Here is a 17,739-nt window from a genome sequence, read left to right on the forward strand (position 1 = left end):
AGGACTGGCAGACTGTGCAGGGTGTATCCCTTCCTGTCGTCCAAAGAGAGCTGGATAGGCTCCAGCAGACCATGACCCTAAATAGGAAGAAGCTGGAAGGGAGGGATGGATGAATGGACCATAAAAAGGGTATACACTGTAATTCAGCATTAACCCTTTAATCTCCACCCTATTTTAATGCCCATCTGCTTCTCTGCAGTAGGGTCCCGCAGTTGGGACCATAGATAGATAGATAGATAGATAGATAGATAGATAGCATATATATATATATATATATATATATATATATATATATATATATATATATATATATATATATATATATATATATATATATATATATGCTAGGGGTGTAACGGTACATGTATTTGTATTGAACCGTTCGGTATAGCGTGTTCGGTTCGGAGGCGTACCGAACGAGTTTCCACACGGACACATTAAGTAGAGGACCGCACGTTGTGGAGCAGAGCGCTGCTGCAGTTGCGCTCACACTGAGAAAGTATTAAGATTAAAGAAAAAAGCACTAACTAATGAAGAACTAAAGAGCTAAGCACATAATTGTGACAAGTCCAGTGTTTCCCCTACCATTGTTTAGGCCTGGCGTCATTTACGTTTATGAGCGCCTCTGCAGCGCTGTTCTGCAACGTGAGTCAACCTGCTTCGTTGCCTAGTAAAGCCTGAATTATGGTTCGGCGTTAAATCGACGTAGAGCCTACGCCGTAGGGTACGCAGCGACGTGCACCATACGGCCGCTCGCTGCGTACCCTACGCCGTAGGCTCTGCGTTGGTGTAACGAGGCACCATAAATCAGCCTTAACAATGCGAGTACCGCTGCTGAGAGCGCGGGCATATTATTATACATTATGGGATGTATAGAGTTTGTAGCTAGCCAACTATGGCGCCGGCCAAAAAAAGAAAAAATATTGCGGGCGACAGACAACATTATATAAAGAAATGTTTCTGCCAGGTACGTGTGTTTGTGTTTGCATGTGACGCTGCAGGGAAGCATGAAGGAAAAAACCGCCCGACGACACATGCGTCCGAGGGGTCCTAGCGCCGGCACACGTAGAGCCAATGTTATTTTGTGTGTGTGTAATAAACAACTAGCACGTTTATATTTTGCATGTTGTTTTCTTACTGTACCGAAAATGAACCGAACCGTGACCTCCAAACCGAGGTACGTACCGAACCGAGATTTTAATATATACACACATTTATAGCAGCGGACAGTTAACGTTAAGAAAGCGTTCATATTCTGTGTTGGATTTGCAGAGGGTTGTGTTCGGATCCATGGACGCTGAGAGAATCAAGCAGAAAACGTGTCCAAAGCTCAAACTGCCTCCAAATCTCAGCGGAGGAATTAACAATGACCTTTTGTCTAATCCGCCCCCTTGAAAACGATGCCGGCCGCCACACTCTGAGCAGTGACTTAGCAGAAATAGATACTTGGCTCAACAGGTGACTCGCAGTGTTTTGGTGAGATGACAGTTCAAAAAACCCTTTTATCAAGAGTTGTGCCACACGTACAGCCTCCATCTACACTTTCACCCTCTTCTTTTTCACATATATACAGCGTCCTTTCATAGCAAAGTACCAGGTACAGTTCTGTTTTGGAAGGGTTTGTATATAACGTTAGATAACAGAGCTCTGCAAGGGTGAGGACTTGCTTCATCATCACTGGCACTTTCTTTTTCTGTTTGTCGTGCATAGTAGTGAGCTGTACATGTGAAACAACAAGATTATTTTATATGTGAATATAACCACAGTTAATTCTAATCACTGACTACTGGCTTACACATGGTCTTAAAGGGCTACGTTTCTGTCGCTTTTTGACCCACGGACATTGGTAAAACTTCACATGTAAAAGGTTTCTCATTCCTTTAATCCATTAACAAACAGACTCGACTTAATTGATATCTGTAAAAATGTGTGGTAATAGCTGTACTTTTGAAATATGGACAAAAAAAAGCAAACATGTTCTACCTTTGCTACTGGACTACTTAACACCAAAACAATGTCCCCATCTCCAATCCAAGGAGATGAAATTAATTAATCATATAGAAAATTGCTCCCCTCTAAATGCTCTATCGACCTGGTATTAACATCCATGCTGAGTGGTCCTAGCACCAGTGGGAAGCTTTAAGTACAGCTCTAAATCTTCCCAAGACACATTTGAAGACGCATCAAGATCCAATCACTCAAACCACATATGGAGGTGGTCTGGGCCACATGTGACCTTTTTGTGTAGCGTAAAACCAATCTGTCCTGGACCACACTGATGGACCGCCCACATAACTGACCTTGTGGACCTGAAACTGCGAGCAGAATGTCACGATGACCAACCAGACAAAGTTCAAAGCCTTCCTTTTATTTCTTTGGATGTTTGGAGGGCACTAGTGGCATGAGTGAGAGAGTAGGAGAGACCAGAAAGTAGACACATGTATGCGTTGGAAGCAGAGCCGCCGCAAGGGGTGTGCGAACCGTGCGACCGCACGGGGCCTCGCGCCCCAAGGGGCCTCGCGCTATGGGCCGTTTTTTTTTTTTCATTTTTTTTTTCGTTTTTTCCCTTATAAATATCAACAGTCACGTTCCATTACAGACCTAAATGTGTACTAGTCTGTGCATATCAATAAATTTATGTGCAATGATGCGCGTGTCTGTTGTTCAATACAACTGCGTCAGACCAAGCGCAGACACAAGCTGCTCTGATCCAGACGGGTGGAGTTGGAACAAACTGTCACACAATGTCGAGAGAACGATATAAATTCAGGAAATTTCCATCAGGGGATGAAAAAAGAAAAAAAACAAAGAAAATGGAAGAGTTTAATGCCTCTCTGAAAGCCTCGTTAGATAAATTTGTTACAAAAATCACCGATCCGACCGGGTCTCAAGCAGCCGCGGGGCCCCGCGTCGAGGCAGTCGAGATGATGATGAGGCAGGGGAAGGTATCCAGTATTTTGCTAATTGGAGAGTTAAAATTGCGCATATAGACACCCAATCCGACCCGAAAAACCCCAAAATTTTGCGCGCGTGAGCGTAGCGAGCGCGCGAGGGGCCCCCCCGGCCATTTCGCACAGGGCCTCGCAAATCTCCCAGTCGGCTCTGGTTGGAAGCATTCTGCACGTCACCATCCAGTTATTTTCAATGGAATGATGTCACGTGTTGCTTAGCATTGGTTCCATCCATTGCATTGGGTTTGTTGGGTTTCTTAAAAGTTGGTACATTTTCAACATTCGACACCTCAACGCATACGTCAGCCAGTCAAGTTGCTAGCTAATGAAATTGTACGTGAAGGTGGGACATCGTCAAAATGCGCCGGCCAAAAGTAAGACATTTGCTCGGTTGTTTATGGTGTGATGAAAGCACGTTAGAAGGAGCACCCGTCGTGTTTTAACGCATCAGCAGAGGACCAAGTCAGAACTGAAACCTGGACCAGCTGCAACAAGGACATCTGGGGTTTCTGTTTTTTGTTTTTCGTGTTTATCTTGGTTCTTCTTATTTGGTCTTTCTTTTATGACGTGCTTCATGTTTTATTTTGAAAGTCTGTTCACGTTTGTGTTTAATTCTGGTTTGACGACCCTGGCTGCAGTTGTAGTTGATTGTTCACACCTGTGTCTCCAGCCCTCCGTCCTGATGAATGCTTTTTCCTTTCCCTTGCTCTCCATGTTGGGTTAGGACTAAACATACTATCTGTTAAACATCCAGTTTTGCTGCCCTGTTGTGTTCTCATGTGCTCCTTTGTGGTTTTTCTTCTCTTCCAGTAGTGGAGGTCTTTTGTGTTTATGTTTTTGGATTCCTGCCTGTGTAATGAGGGACTCGATTAGATGCTCTTGACGCCTCTAACTCTCCCATGATTCGGTTCTTAAACCTCATCTCCATATGCTGTATGGGTTTGCTACTCAACCCCGTGAGCTAAAACTTTCTTGAATAACTTCTAAAGATCACCTAAGACACAAGCTGGTCTTCTTTTGAGCTAACAAACATCCGTCTGAACTATGTTTTCACTAACAGTCCGAATAGTAACAAATGTGAAACTGAACCAGCTGAAACCTTGTTTTTCGTCTTGTTTGAAATGTTCCTAAATATATGTAATTGTGCCTCAAGTGTATGTATTGTGATTAAAGTCAGGACCTGAGGAAGTAGGCCTGTAATCATTATATAACACAGAAATGCCTCGGATCAGCAAGAAAAAAAGTTAAAACTTTCATGTAATTCCTAGGACAAAGATCTGGAGAACTCCTCGTGCAGATATGAATATTTAGGCGTTGTTCAGCTCGAGGCTGCATGCTGATTAGTTTGGAGTAAAGATGCTATTCTAGTGTGTCTTGTGCTTTGATTTGGGACTCCGAACAAAGAGACGGCTAACTGCTTTTATATCTTGTGAGCTGCTGAAGCGATGCAGGCTGTGTCTTTAATTGTTAAATGTCATTCAAACTTTGTTTTATTGTAATTGCTGAGGGCCTAATAGGTATCATTTGGTTTATATTGTCATCCCTGCAAGTCCCGGAGGAGGAATGGACTCTTGAGGTGCCTCCAGATGACATTTGTCAAGATTTGGCGACACATAAATAAAGCTGGGTTGAAATTAACTGAACAGGAATTCCACTGACGTTTCCACAGGTTTAACACGCTTACCAAGAACCAAGAGAAACCATTTGAGGTATTCATAGTAACACATACTAAGTTAAGAGTAAACATTCAACATTAAAAGACCAATATTTAGCATTACCAAAGACAGAAGTTGTCTGTCAGTGAAAGAAGCAAGGGTGAAATAAGTTCATGTCCGTTTTTGTTTTCCAGCTCACCTCAACACAACCTATATGGACTAAGATGAAAGAAAGTCCATATTCCCCCTCGTGTCTCTGGGTCGTGTCCGTCTTTAATGCAGCTAGTTAGCTTGTGACTAGCATCATTAGCGAGCTAGTAGCAGGTACGGGTCATATCTGCTTGCTGCTATCTAGAATGAAGTTGTGGTTGTGAGCAAATCAAAATTGGACAAAATAGACTTATGGATAAAAACCGCCCAATAAATTACAATGAGCTACAGCTCTGAGGGGGATTATTGGAGGAGAACATTTTACTGCATTTATCATGTTAAACTAATAGGAAAATAAAGTTTAATAAAGCTACGTATATATATATTTACTGTATAGACTCACTGCAGACGCTCATATCTGTGGGCAGCAGGTGTTTAGAGGTATGTTGCACTGCTTAACACCTGAAAAGGTCTGACCGAAGAACGGTCCATTAGTTAATAGTCGTGTTGTTTAGAAGATTTTCATGTGTTTTCCTTCATGTTTAGCAACTGTTAAGCATTTTCTCTTATTAGTTATTATTTCACTTTCTATTCTCAATTATCTCCTTTATCATTTTGTTGAATTTCTTGGAGTCACTGGCTCTGATCCTGGTGCTCCTGCAGGTAGAATAAAGTTTCCCTCTCCACCGCACTTACAGTTAAGGCTGAAATATGGTTCTGCGTCAAAACGATGCCGTGCCTACGGCGTGTGGTTTTCGTCCACGCAGACCACACGCCGTCACCTGCGCCGTCACTGACGTGCACCTCCCGTCAGTGACGGGAGGTGCACGTCAATTGTAACTACAATTGTAACTACACGTCGAGGCGACGCAGACCACACGCAGACAGAGAGAGCTGTGATTGGTTCACTTGGAAGCAACACATTTCCAGTTTCCGGTTTGAAGCAGTAGTGAACTTTCAGGGCTCTTTTCTTCGTTTATATGTGATTTTTTTTGTTTTGGTATTTTGCACAATAGTTGCCCTTATCTCTTTGATTTACTGTGACCGGAAAAAGTCGGATAAACCATTCAGAAAAAGATCGCTAACTAGTGGCCGCGGGGGATGCTCCACCGTGGAGAAATGGAGTGACGGAGAAGTCCGAAGGGTTCATGACGGCGTCACGGCTGCGGCATGTGCTCTGCGTTGGTGTGACGCAGAACCTTAATTCAGCCTTTAGTCAGTATCTTGCTGCAAACACTGAAGGACTTTAGTACTAAACATTGTACTTTAACTAGACGTAACTCCACATAGTCTGACTAAAATATCCAGCTGTAAACATCTCTAATCCAGTCTGATGTCCAGATACTCGCGTATCTTTGTGTACCGCATCTTTGTCTTATCGTGTGCAAAGCTGGTCTGGGTGTCTATAGAGGAACCCATATACTTTCGACACAACTGGATAAACGGTTTTCTTTAAGTTCCCTGTGTTCCTGTTCTTCTGCACCTCCAAGAAAGAAGAGAAAAAATGCATTTAGCCGCTCGGCGTGATCAGACCTGAACATCTGCAAGAGCTTCACTGGCAACGGGGGAAATGCCGCCTTCAGAGCTGCTGACCGCCCGTCAGTCATCCCGTCGTTGTCTCCACGGATGTTCGCTTGGAGATGACGGGAGTTGAACTGGGAGTTGACTTTAAATCAAACTGATCTTTTCAACCTCGTCTGCTTCTTTTATTTATAGAAAACTCTCCAGCTGCAGGTGAGGTGACCCATTTCAGGATCATACTTACTGTTGTTTTGCTGACGTCTCTTGAAGCTTACAAGACGGCGGAGGGTTCAGTGGTCCTGTACGATCAGATGCAGAAAGACATTTAAATAATTCTTCTCTTTTGAATTGGATGACCAGCAGGAGTGACTGGAGGAACAACCAAACTTTATTGTAGTCGTGTATCTGTCCGGTAATCCACTGACCATAGAAATCCCAGATGTGTAGGTGCAGGACACCTACAGATGTTCTGGCTAGCAGACACATCTGGGCACATCTGGTACTACCTCAGATCAGATGAGACAACCCGCTGAATTTAAGGATATTACTAAGCGGAGGAAAAGAAACTAACAATCTGGGCCTCTTTTGGCATCTAGGGCTTAGTTACAGCACTGGCAGGTGATATGTTCGCCAGACGTGTCCCAGCGTCCAGGAACTGGGCCAAACTTGGGTTTTGGCATGTGTCGCATGAGCGGGATGTGGACCAGATTTCTTAACTTTGTCTTGAGTGAATAGCATCAGTCAAAGCCGAATTTGGAAAAGAAAAGAAAACTGCAGAAAACTGCAGATCCGGGCCGAGTCTGGGCCACACGTTCTGTCCCGGGTTAGAGGCTCCCATTGGAAAAGTACCGCAGTGATTAAAATGTTGCAGCAGCCAACGCTGAAACCATCCCTAGCTGCAGAGTAACCTCTTTTTTCATGACCACAGCTCAGGATGTTTCCTGACACGGTCGTTTAAGGGATGAGGAGCTCCTTACTGCATCGGCCACTTTCATCAGCATCTTCATCTCTGCAGTACTTTACCGGTGGGAGTCTCTTACCAATTTGCTTAGTTAAGTCCAGGTGGCGGCTGTTTCTGGTCAGTCGTTTTCATTTGGACTTTTCTGCCCTCTGGTGGACAAAAGATGCCTCTACTGTTCTGTAGAGGAGACAAAGCAGGTCTTTTGGTGCTCCGTGTGCATATGAAATGCTCCGTCACTAAAAATAGACCTGTTGGTTTGACGTTTATTGACTTCATATGGAACAACTTCACCCTGTGCATACAAAGATGCGTAACTTTTATGCGTAACAAGATGCAGAGACTGAAATGTTCCCGTCATCCTGACACCAAGCTGTCCCTGATCTGCATGGCATTATGATAATGCTGCGCTGTGTTATCTTTAGGAATAAACATGAGCATTAAGAGGGATGAGACGGGAATTTAGGTGTTTGTTGCTGAATCTGGTGCGCTCTTGTTCAGTCCCAGGATTTGCAGGATGGGCAGCTTATGTGGTAATCGGATTGGCAGGCTCCGATTGCTGTTATTTATTCATGCTCAGTTTAATGGTCAGTGTATAAGAGCCGGAGCCTTCGTTTCGGCTGACGAAATCTCCCACAAGAAGGAAAGAAAAGAAAAAAACTATTTAAAAAAATGGACTCTGAGTTCACTGATCGGAGAGCTGAAGCATCCAGCAGTCGTCAAAAAAAGCTTCATCATTGATGGGAAGTGGACTGTGTCCGTAGTTGCTTGCGTAGATCCACAGTTTGGGATTTCTTCACCCCATCGTGCTTCAAATGTCATTAGAAACATCCGTTTTTCACCTGAAAACACCATCAATCCAGCGACTGCTACCCTCCACATTCATCCCGTTCCTGACAGGCGGGAATGTCGAGCCTTTGTTAGATCAGTCTCTACCTGAAAATGGTGTCCTTTTCAGCGTCATCACTCTTGCTAAACCTCGAGCATGTCCTCGGGATTTACTTCCTATGTTCTGAAATAAACTGTCACCCAGCTCTTGCTTTCTTTTTCCCTCGAAAAAAAAAAGTTAAAAGCCAGTCGATGCAAGTATGTGTGGAGCATTTAAAGGTAGAGTAAGTAATTCTACAGGATTTCTAAACCTGTAAATATCAAAGGTGGGTAGAGTAGTCAAAAATTGTACTCAAGTAAGTACTGTTACTTCAGAATAATATGACTCAAGTAGAAGTAAAAAGAAGTCATCCAAATAATTACTTGAGTAAAAGTAAAAAACTACTCAAGTACTGAGTAACTGTTGAGTAACGTCTGATTTATTTGTTTTAACACAACCATTCAAACAGACAAAAGTACAAAATAATCATCTTCAGGCAAATTCAATCAATAAAATAATAAAATAAATAAAAAATAGCTTAAATTAAAATAATCTTAAAGTAAATTCAAGTACTTTAATAAATAATAAAATAACAGAATAAAAACATAAATTAAGCACAAGTAGCACAAAATTTCAAGCCTTTGTACTTTTCTTTGTTAACCAGGCAGAACTAGAACAAGTCCATGAACTCATAGAAACTCTGTGTGTGTTTGAGTCTGTGTAAATGTGACAAAACATGCAAAAACAAACATTTTTCCCAAAGAATCACTCAGTGATGTCATGAGATTGACGCGTACGCGGATAAAAGGGATAAAAGAAAAGTAAGAGCTCAACGTAGCCTAATGTAGGAACAGTTTCTTCTTCACAAATCTACTCAAGTAAAAGTAAAAAGTATAGTGATTCAAAGCTACTCCTAAAAGTACAACATCTCCCAAAACTTACTCAAGTAAATGTAACGGAGTAAATGTAACTCGTTACTACCCACCTCTGGTAAATATCTCCTCGCTATCCTGCACCCCATAACCATAACAAACGTTGTTCCAGCCAATCACTGACAGGAGAGAGGTTTGTAGTCAAGGTCATGAAGGTGAACTGGGGTAGAGGGTCGGAGGATTGAGAGAGTTGGTGGTGGGGACCACCGGAGGGAGGGGAAGGGAGGAAGTACGTCTATATTTTGTTGAGGTTCTTTTCAAATATCAACAGACTTGATGTCATACAAAAATTACTTACCCCACCTTTAAAACTTAAATAATGTTCATGATAATAACATTTGGCTGCTATGGATGTATGGATGGATGGACGGACGGACGGACGGACGGACGGACGGACGGATTGATTGATTTGGGATCATGTAAACTCGCCCCCAGAGACACACAAGCCCAGAAATACGTGATAAACATTCAGGAAGAGAGGAGCAGAGTGGTGGAGAAGTGAAGTGAAGCACGTACACGAGCATCACAGGAGCGTTTTATGTTAATGTGTCAGCTCACAGCCAAGAGTCGGTGTTGCTACATGGACAACAACGCCCGTGTTAGTCTGACGAAGACAACACTCTGCATAGGAATGTACCGTGTATCCCCGACCCGAATCCAAATGAGGTCATCTTTGAATTAAACAATAATTGCGTTAACAGCACAGTGCAATCCCTTGACTCCAGACACGTAAACATTTTAATTGCAATGTAACTTCATTTAACAGCGTTTTGGGACACCAGAGGGCCTCCATGAGGAGCAGGAGCAGAAACGCTTCAAAATGACGACGATATATTATTAGATGGCACTACAAATAAGACATTTTATTTGAAACTGTTTCAAAACCAAGAACATAAAACTTATGTCTTGTTAAATTCTGTCCTGTGTGTCTGCAAGAAGTGCAACCTTTCCTCTTCTATTTCTTTGCTTTCCCTTCAAGTGCTGTCACAGTTTCCATCTCACCCAGTCTTTTGCATTTTCGCGTGTCTCACTGACCAACTCCATCTTCTCCTTCACCACATCCAGAGGTCCCCTCTGTTCTTTTTCTTCATTCTCCATCGTCGGGACCTTGTTCTACCCATCCTCTCCTTGTTTAAACTGTCCTGGTCCTGGGATTTTGATTCCAGGTCTATTTGATTCTTTCTGTGTTCTCCAGTTTGTTTGCTCTTGTGTCGTTGGACGCCGGTTTTGTTTTTTGATTTTATCTCAAACCCTCCGTGTGGTTGGTTGTTCTTCTTGCCCTCCCTGGTTGTCAGCGTCCCATCCTTAGTTCATCATATTGTTGCCGTGCTCCTTGTTCAGCTTCTGCATTCTGGACTTCTGGCTTAAAGGACAGGACTTTTAGTTAAAATGAAGAAAATTATTTTTTTTGGGACATTTTGGTTCAGGAATCAGTTCAATACTCTCGTTAGCGTACAGTATTATAATAAATTATTTACGTTCCAGTTTTTCCTTCTGCAGACCAAACACTTTACCACATTTATTTCTTGTGTCTCTCGTTGACCAACTCAATCCCAGCTGAAAGTCCCAAGAAGAAGCTTGTTACTCTTCTGCAATTCAGCGCTTTGAGGTTCACGTCAAGATCCAAACTTTAGAACAACGTGCACACAAATGGAAACACGCCAGCAGTTTGAAGGTTTTCTGTTTCGGTCCTTTCGTCCTCAGTCCGTCTATATTTGACGTCTTTCTCTGGTCCTCCGTTGGGTTTTGGAGAGCGCGATCTGCTGCTTGCACGTGTAAAAACAAACACAACTCAAGCTGTTGTGGACAGTTATCATCATAAAGTGTGAGGATAAGCAGAAGAAATCTTGCTGGACAATCAGCATCCAAACCAGCACAGAAAAGTGTCATTTTAACTGAAAAGAGTTGAATAAACAAATCTCAAGAAGGTAGAAAGTGATATTCATATTCTTGTCAAAAGCCTGCAGACCTTTAAAAACCAAGTGAAGAATACATTAAAAAAAAAAACTCAGATACATTGAAAGTGCTGAATTGAAAGGCAAGGCAAGTTTATTTGTATAGTACAATTCAACAAGGTGATTCAAAGTGCTTAAAACATGAATAAAAAGCATGATTTAAAATTTAAACGAAAGCGAAAGTAATAAGAACAATAAAAGCCATGTGTCATTTTTATAACTTAAATTAAACTGTTAAAACTGATGAGTCATTCATCTACGTACAGTAGTTAAGTCGTTAGTTAAGTCGTTCTTAAACTGGTTGTAAAAATCTGAAAATAACCACTGTCTTTGTTCAACCAAAGTCTGTAAACATGGGTTTTCCTGCCGTCTCAACTCATCTGCAACGTTTGACTCAAACATCCAGATGTTCAGAGGAGCAAATAAGGAGTCTGGTTGTGATTCCTCCTGATGTGCACAGCTGCACCTCATTCTGTTTATCTGCTGGAGTTTTGGTCACGTGTCTGAAGCAGCGAGGCCCGCGGAGCCGCAGCGGCTCCTTGTTCAACACCGCCCCCATGTGGCGAGACTCTGGAAGTGCAGTGGTGAGTCAGCGTGGGTCGATAACCTCCGTGTGTGTGTGTGTGTGTGTGTGTGTGTGTGTGTGTGTGTGTGTGTGTGTGTGTGTGTGTGTGTGTGTGTGTGTGTGTGTGTGTGTGTGTGAATGGCAGGGCTGCTGGGCATGGTGGCCCACATGATGTTCACCACGGCCTTCCAGCTGACCGTCAGCCTCGGCCCAGAGGACTGGAAACCTCAATCGTGGGACTACAGCTGGTCCTACATGTGAGTATTCCTTTCTCTTTCACTTTCCGCTTTACAAACGTTTCTATTTATTTTTCTTAAATTATAGAGAACGGTTATCAGGGCTGGATGGACTTGTGTTCGAGGCTAATAAATGCGGCTCATGTTTTAAGATTATTTCAAGAGTACAAAAGCACTTCTTCTCTTCTCTGGGGAGACTGCACAAGTCCTGGTACAAGTGTAGACCCGCGACCAATAAACAGACCCCAGAGCTGCCGTTTGTATGGAGCCAAATCAAGGCCAAAAGTTTTGCTAATTTGAAAATAAAATTTGAACCTGAAAATTCTTTTTTACAGTTTCAATTATTTTTTTTTTCAGTATCAGATCTTTTTTTCAGTTTCAGAACTTTTTATTTCAGTTTCAAATCTTTTTTTTTCAGCAGAACAGAGAAGGCGGGGGACGTTCCTCAGTCCTGTTGCCTTCAGGAAACGTAGGTTGCAGAAGTTATCAGTAGAAGTATGATTCAACACTGTATATACACTTAGATATTCACGTGATTGGCAGTGGAAAAAACTGATATTAGTGACACATTTCTGTTTAAAAAGCTGTTTTAGACCGTACTTGGCACCAATCGCAGTATAAAAGCAACTGTACTGTCAGACTGTACAGTTCAACAGCCACACTTTAAAGTTTAACAGTGACACATTTCTGTTTAAAAAGCTGTTTTAGATCGTACTTGGTAGTATGTGGAAGTGGGAAATGTCAAACTTTAAAGTTGGTCTAAAACAGCTTCTTAAACAGAAACGTGTCACTAGTATCAGTTTTTTCCACTGCCAATCACGTGAATATAGTGTATACAGTGTTGAATCATACTTCTACTGATAACCTTTGCAACCTACGTTTCCTGAAGGCAACATGACTGAGTAACGTCCCCCGCCTTCTCTGTTCTGCTGTCACTCATGATGCCACGCCCCTCTCAGTTGATGCCACGCCACCCACGCCAAATCGGGGCCAAAAGTCTGAAACTGAAAAAAAAAAATTGAAACTGAAAAAAAAAGATTTGAAACTGAAAAAAACAGAAGTGAAACTGAAAAAAAAAGATCTGAAACTGAAAAAAAGATTTGAAACTGAAATAAAAAGTTCTGAAACTGAAAAAAAAAGATCTGAAACTGAAAAAAAGATTTGAAACTGAAATAAAAAGTTCTGAAACTGAAAAAAAGATCTGATACTGAAAAAAAATTATTGAAACTGTAAAAAAGAATTTTTGAGGTTCAAATTTTATTTTCAAATTAGCAAAACTTTTGGCCTTGATTTGGCTCCATACGTTTGAAGATGTGGAACGAGTGAGCTTTTCCTATTTGCATCGCCACGGGGTCACGAGTTAACTGAGGACGCGGCTGCAGTTTCCTGACACTTCTACCGACTTCTACCCAAGATGGACTTGGTCTCCGTTTTTCAAGCCTGCAAGTTGACTTTTCCAACTTTTGTTGCCCATTGTGTAATAATACGCTGCACATATATGAAGTTGGGCAGAACCTTTAGGGCCTTTTCATCTTTTTGCATCAATCACAGCTTTGTACGATAGTCGTCACGGTCAAGCGTCTTGATGCTGAACAGGCGGTCAGAAGATTCTTCACACATCCTGCCGGGTTGATCCTTGTGAGAAATGATGGTGAACATTTAAAAAATCTGATCCAACTTTTGTCGACTTTGTAGCATTTATTTTAGTTCTGGTTTTTCTGCCATCAAAACCGCTTTAAAGAAGTGCTCACAAAACAAAGCTCTGTCAAATTAGCCCCAAGAACCATCACCAGAAATGGATGTCTGTCATTTTCATGTGTTGTTTTGTTTTTATTTAAGGAGCCAGATTTATTGTGTTTTCACTTTAGCCAAGTTGCACCCTCCCTCCTTATTCCACTTGTTCCTTATTACTTCAGCAATTCGTGGTCTCAGTTATTAAGCAAAATGGACAGGACCACAGAAATCCACTGGCTTTGTGGGGCATTTTTTAGTGGACAGATATAACCGTCTCATGTTTTTATTTTTAATCTGGATTATGCTGATCTGTTAAATTAAGAACAACCCAATACCAGGAATCAAACTGTGCTTGAGCAGGAAAACGGACTTTAGGGGTCAATCATGTTTGGAGATAGTGTGAGAGCTCCCTTGGACGGTCCAGGGGCTTCATCGGGGCCTTCAGGTAATATTCTGGGCAGCAGGTGTTGGACAGAAGGTAATTTCCACAGAAGCAGTTCCTTAACGCCACCAGCAGGAGGCACTGTTGGTGTGAAAATTGCATGACCCAAGTCATTCAGCAGCAGCCCGAAAGATTAAGCAACTGCACATTCGCTACACTGTCAAAGGTGTGGACACCTAAACAAGTCCACGTGATCTGGCCACATTTCTTAAACATAAATCAAGAGTGGGATTGTTCTGCTGCCGAAGCCGCCTCCGTTCTTCAGATTCAACACTGCTGATTGTCTCCTATTTTTCAGCAAAATAGTCAGGCAATTAAGTGGGTGGGGTGTGTGGGGGTGCACGCATCCAATATGCTTCATTTAAATTCACATCCAGATGACGTTACCACTGATGGATGTTTTTGTGGTGATTCTTTTGTCTGCTGATCGCGTGTCAAAACAACACCAGTTTCCCATCACAGTAATTGTTACCTGACAGAAAAACAGTCTGGGCAGCTAATAATTATGGACGGAGTAAGTGGCACGTAAACATGCTGAAATAATGACAGAGCTTGTTTTTTAAAGTATTTATTTTGAAGGAAAAGAAGCCCGGTATGTGATGATGAGAGTTTTCATGTAAAGCCACCTTTTTTCTTCTTGCTGGCGTTTAATTTATGGGACATTTTTACATATTTGAATCAATCATTAGTGGTGTTAGTATGTTTTGAGAGGATTTGAAGAGATATGGACATATAATGTTGCCTTTCTTTCGTAGCTTGGCTTGGAGCTCCTTCACCGCCTGCATGGCGTCCTCGGTCACCACCATCAACCGCTACACCAAAACCATCCTGGAGTTCAAGCACAAGCGCAGGAACATCGAGAAGAACCTCAAGATCAAGCAGAAGCTGCTGGAACTGGACTCGCCGGAGCAGGTGTGGGACATGTACATCAGCTCGGTGCCCAGCACTGCCGAGGAGCTGCTGGACCTGTCGTCCCCCAGCGACCGCAAACTCTCCAACACCTCCATTTTCCTGGACCTCAACGACCTGCCCGAGCCGCAGGGGGAGGAGTACTGCTAGAGTAGGCGCTACGCCACACCGAGTCCGTCGTTTATGTTTGATGTAAATACTGCAAGGGAAACACGGGGGGGTCGAGAATTCCTACGACATGTTGTTTACCACAAACTGAGCATGTTTTGAGCCAGCTGGTGAAGTCTGTAGTTCTGTTAACGTTGTCACTGGACCTTTAGTTGAGTCGATGTTTCAGGTTCATCAGACAGTTGTTGATGAGTACATGAGATACATCAGATCAAAGACACAATAAAATGAAGAAGAGCTTAAAATAATGCCTTCTGAGTTCATCAGAGGAGAATAATGAGCAAAAACAATAAAGAGGTTGAGACTCCAGCAATACTTTGAGTAAAATGAGTTTAAAGCCACACTATGTAGTAACACCACATCTGACCGCATGAGGGCTTCTCGACCTGCTCTGTTGACTGTGGTAAGAAGTCCGACACATCTTGTAATAACCACTTTGTCCCAGTAGAGGTACACTTTGTAGGGCATAGTACCAACCATCTAACTTCCTGGTTCAGTCTCACGCTAAGCTAAGTTTCGTTGCAGTTCATCGACTGACCGCTAAAAGTTCAAAAAGCAAGTCAACCTCCATTAACCTCCGTTTAAAAAAAGCCTGGTTGAAAAAAAAACAATTTTGGTCTCGCCAGGAGAGTTTGTACAAAGCATTACATTTATTTCTAATATGATTGATTCACAGTCGACATCAACCCCGTCCCGCATCCTTGGTTGACATAAAGCAGGTAAACAAGGATTTCCCAGGAACGTCTAAGATAAATGTCATTGAATCTTTTTCTTTCTTAACAATTGTTTGTCAGGGAAAATTTGCATTGTCTCTATAGACATGAGTGTAAATACTGAAAAGTTCAACAATATTTTGGATTTAGTTGGTTTCTCATGTGAAGCATCACATATTGTGACTCTGCTTTGGGCGGAGTGGAAACGTCAATGATCCTTAGCGCGTCATATCCCTTTTTTAATGTAAAGAGAAGCAGGCTGAACTTCTCAGATGTTGGCTCCGAGGTGCAGTGATAGATTAGGGATCAAAAATTAAGAACATAAACATCCACAGGCGTCATTCAGGCGCACTGGCTTCTGACTTTTTGTCCAGCCGCGAAATAATTTACACTAAAACTACAGAATCAAAATTAAAGTAATGTGGTGTGGAAGTGGAGCGCGCTCACGTTAACCTCTGGCGCACATCTGGATCACTTCCTGTAAATCAGTGACATGTGAACGGTGCTCCCTCTTCGTGCCTCTCTAGTATTAAGTACCACAGAATCAGCAGACCGGTTGGTGCGCTTCATACAACAAATAATTAAAAACTGAATTATGCTCATAGGAGGTCCCCGATCCGTCAAACATGGAGTGTGTGGATGAATAATGCATAATCAATAACGCTGCCTGTCTGTTTGCTGACGATTGTTTGCCATCATAATGTTTTATTTGCCAACTTGTCCAGTGGCCTCGTCTGAGATCTTCTTTTTTGCGTAGATTCGTTGTTTGTTTTGTTATTATCAAAGGGAAAATGGAAAGTAAGACAATGATGTCTTCTGTGATTAAAGGCTACTCGGTTCTGAACAAGTTGCTGCTACTTCACAAACGGACTCAACCCGGTCACTTCGTTTTGGGCTGCCGAAGTTTAAATCGGTCCCTCATCGAGCCGTTCGGGTTTGAGGGGTCCTCTTACACCTCTGAACCAGTTTAGAGTTTAAAGGAGCTTGAGGCAGGATTTATGAAAAAATTTCGTAAACGTTTTAAGTTTTCTAGTAACAAGGTCAGATGAAGCGTTCCAAACCAAAACGAATGAGCCCTCTAGTGTATCTCTCCGTTGCCTTGAACAGCCTATGTGCTGCAAAATGTGCTGCAGTGCTGGGGCCGAGTTTCCCCGTTCTCCCGTGCCGGCTTCGCTGTTGGCTGCAGTACCCCCGACGGCCGTCGTGGTGAAGGGTGGCGCTAGAGAGTCTCATTTCTTAAAAGGAGCCTCATGCTCCTTTAATCATCCTCAACTTTAAATCCTCGCTGCTCCTCTGATGTGGAAAGTGGAAACGCTTTCCTTTGGTTTTACACGTTAGCAGTTGTACAGTTAACTTAATACAGAAATTATCTCATTAATGCTCCACCTGTTTGTATGATAGTTGCTTAGATGGTAATAATCCACTTTAAGGGTTACTGAGTGTAAAACGTTTCTACAGTATGTTTCCGTGGTTCCTGAAGCTGCAGGACAGATCTCACATAAGGCACTCACCTGAGGTGAGTGCTCATTAAGGCAAAAGTCAGGCGAATCCTTTTCAATTGATAAACTTAAAAACTTACTTCTAAAATGTTGCTGAAATTGACCAACAAAAACAGGAGAATTCTGGTTTTCGTTTCGTCACCAACAGTTTCAGTTGTGCACAGTGTCTGCCAGTACCTTTTGTACTGATTGTTAGTGTCTGAGTTTCTGATGGTCTCTGTCTTCATGTCTTACAGTCTCTTAGGCAAAACAACAACAAGCATAAGTATCTCCACAGGAATGCCACAAAGCAGGACCTTTTAAAGCCACTTTACGTGTTAATACCACTTCTGCCCACATGGGGGCAGCATTTCAGAGGAAAGTTCATGCATCAGCCCGTCTGTATAAGAAAAACGGGACAAAACCTTTGTGATGTCACCCACAGGTTTTGTGAAGAGCACTTTTTGAAGCCTCTCTTTCCTCATCCTGCACAGTGCCGCATTT

The 17,739-nt window shown here is 42.4% G+C and overlaps 1 protein-coding gene across 2 annotated transcripts in view; it reads left to right on the forward strand.

Annotated features, from left to right (window-relative positions):
- Positions 1 to 15,725, forward strand: part of gsg1l2b (gsg1-like 2b) — a 32,039-nt gene extending 16,314 nt beyond the window's left edge. For both annotated transcript variants that reach the window (XM_061707844.1, XM_061707845.1), the window contains 2 exons: positions 11,701 to 11,812; positions 14,723 to 15,725. In XM_061707844.1, coding sequence (XP_061563828.1) covers positions 11,701 to 11,812; positions 14,723 to 15,026 — 416 coding nt within the window. In that variant the 3' untranslated portion in view covers positions 15,027 to 15,725. The remainder of the gene's footprint in view (positions 1 to 11,700; positions 11,813 to 14,722) is intronic.
- Positions 15,726 to 17,739: the final 2,014 nt, after the last annotated feature.

The sequence above is a fragment of the Cololabis saira genome, chromosome 19 (assembly GCF_033807715.1).
Source record: "Cololabis saira isolate AMF1-May2022 chromosome 19, fColSai1.1, whole genome shotgun sequence".
Lineage (NCBI taxonomy): Eukaryota > Metazoa > Chordata > Actinopteri > Beloniformes > Belonidae > Cololabis > Cololabis saira.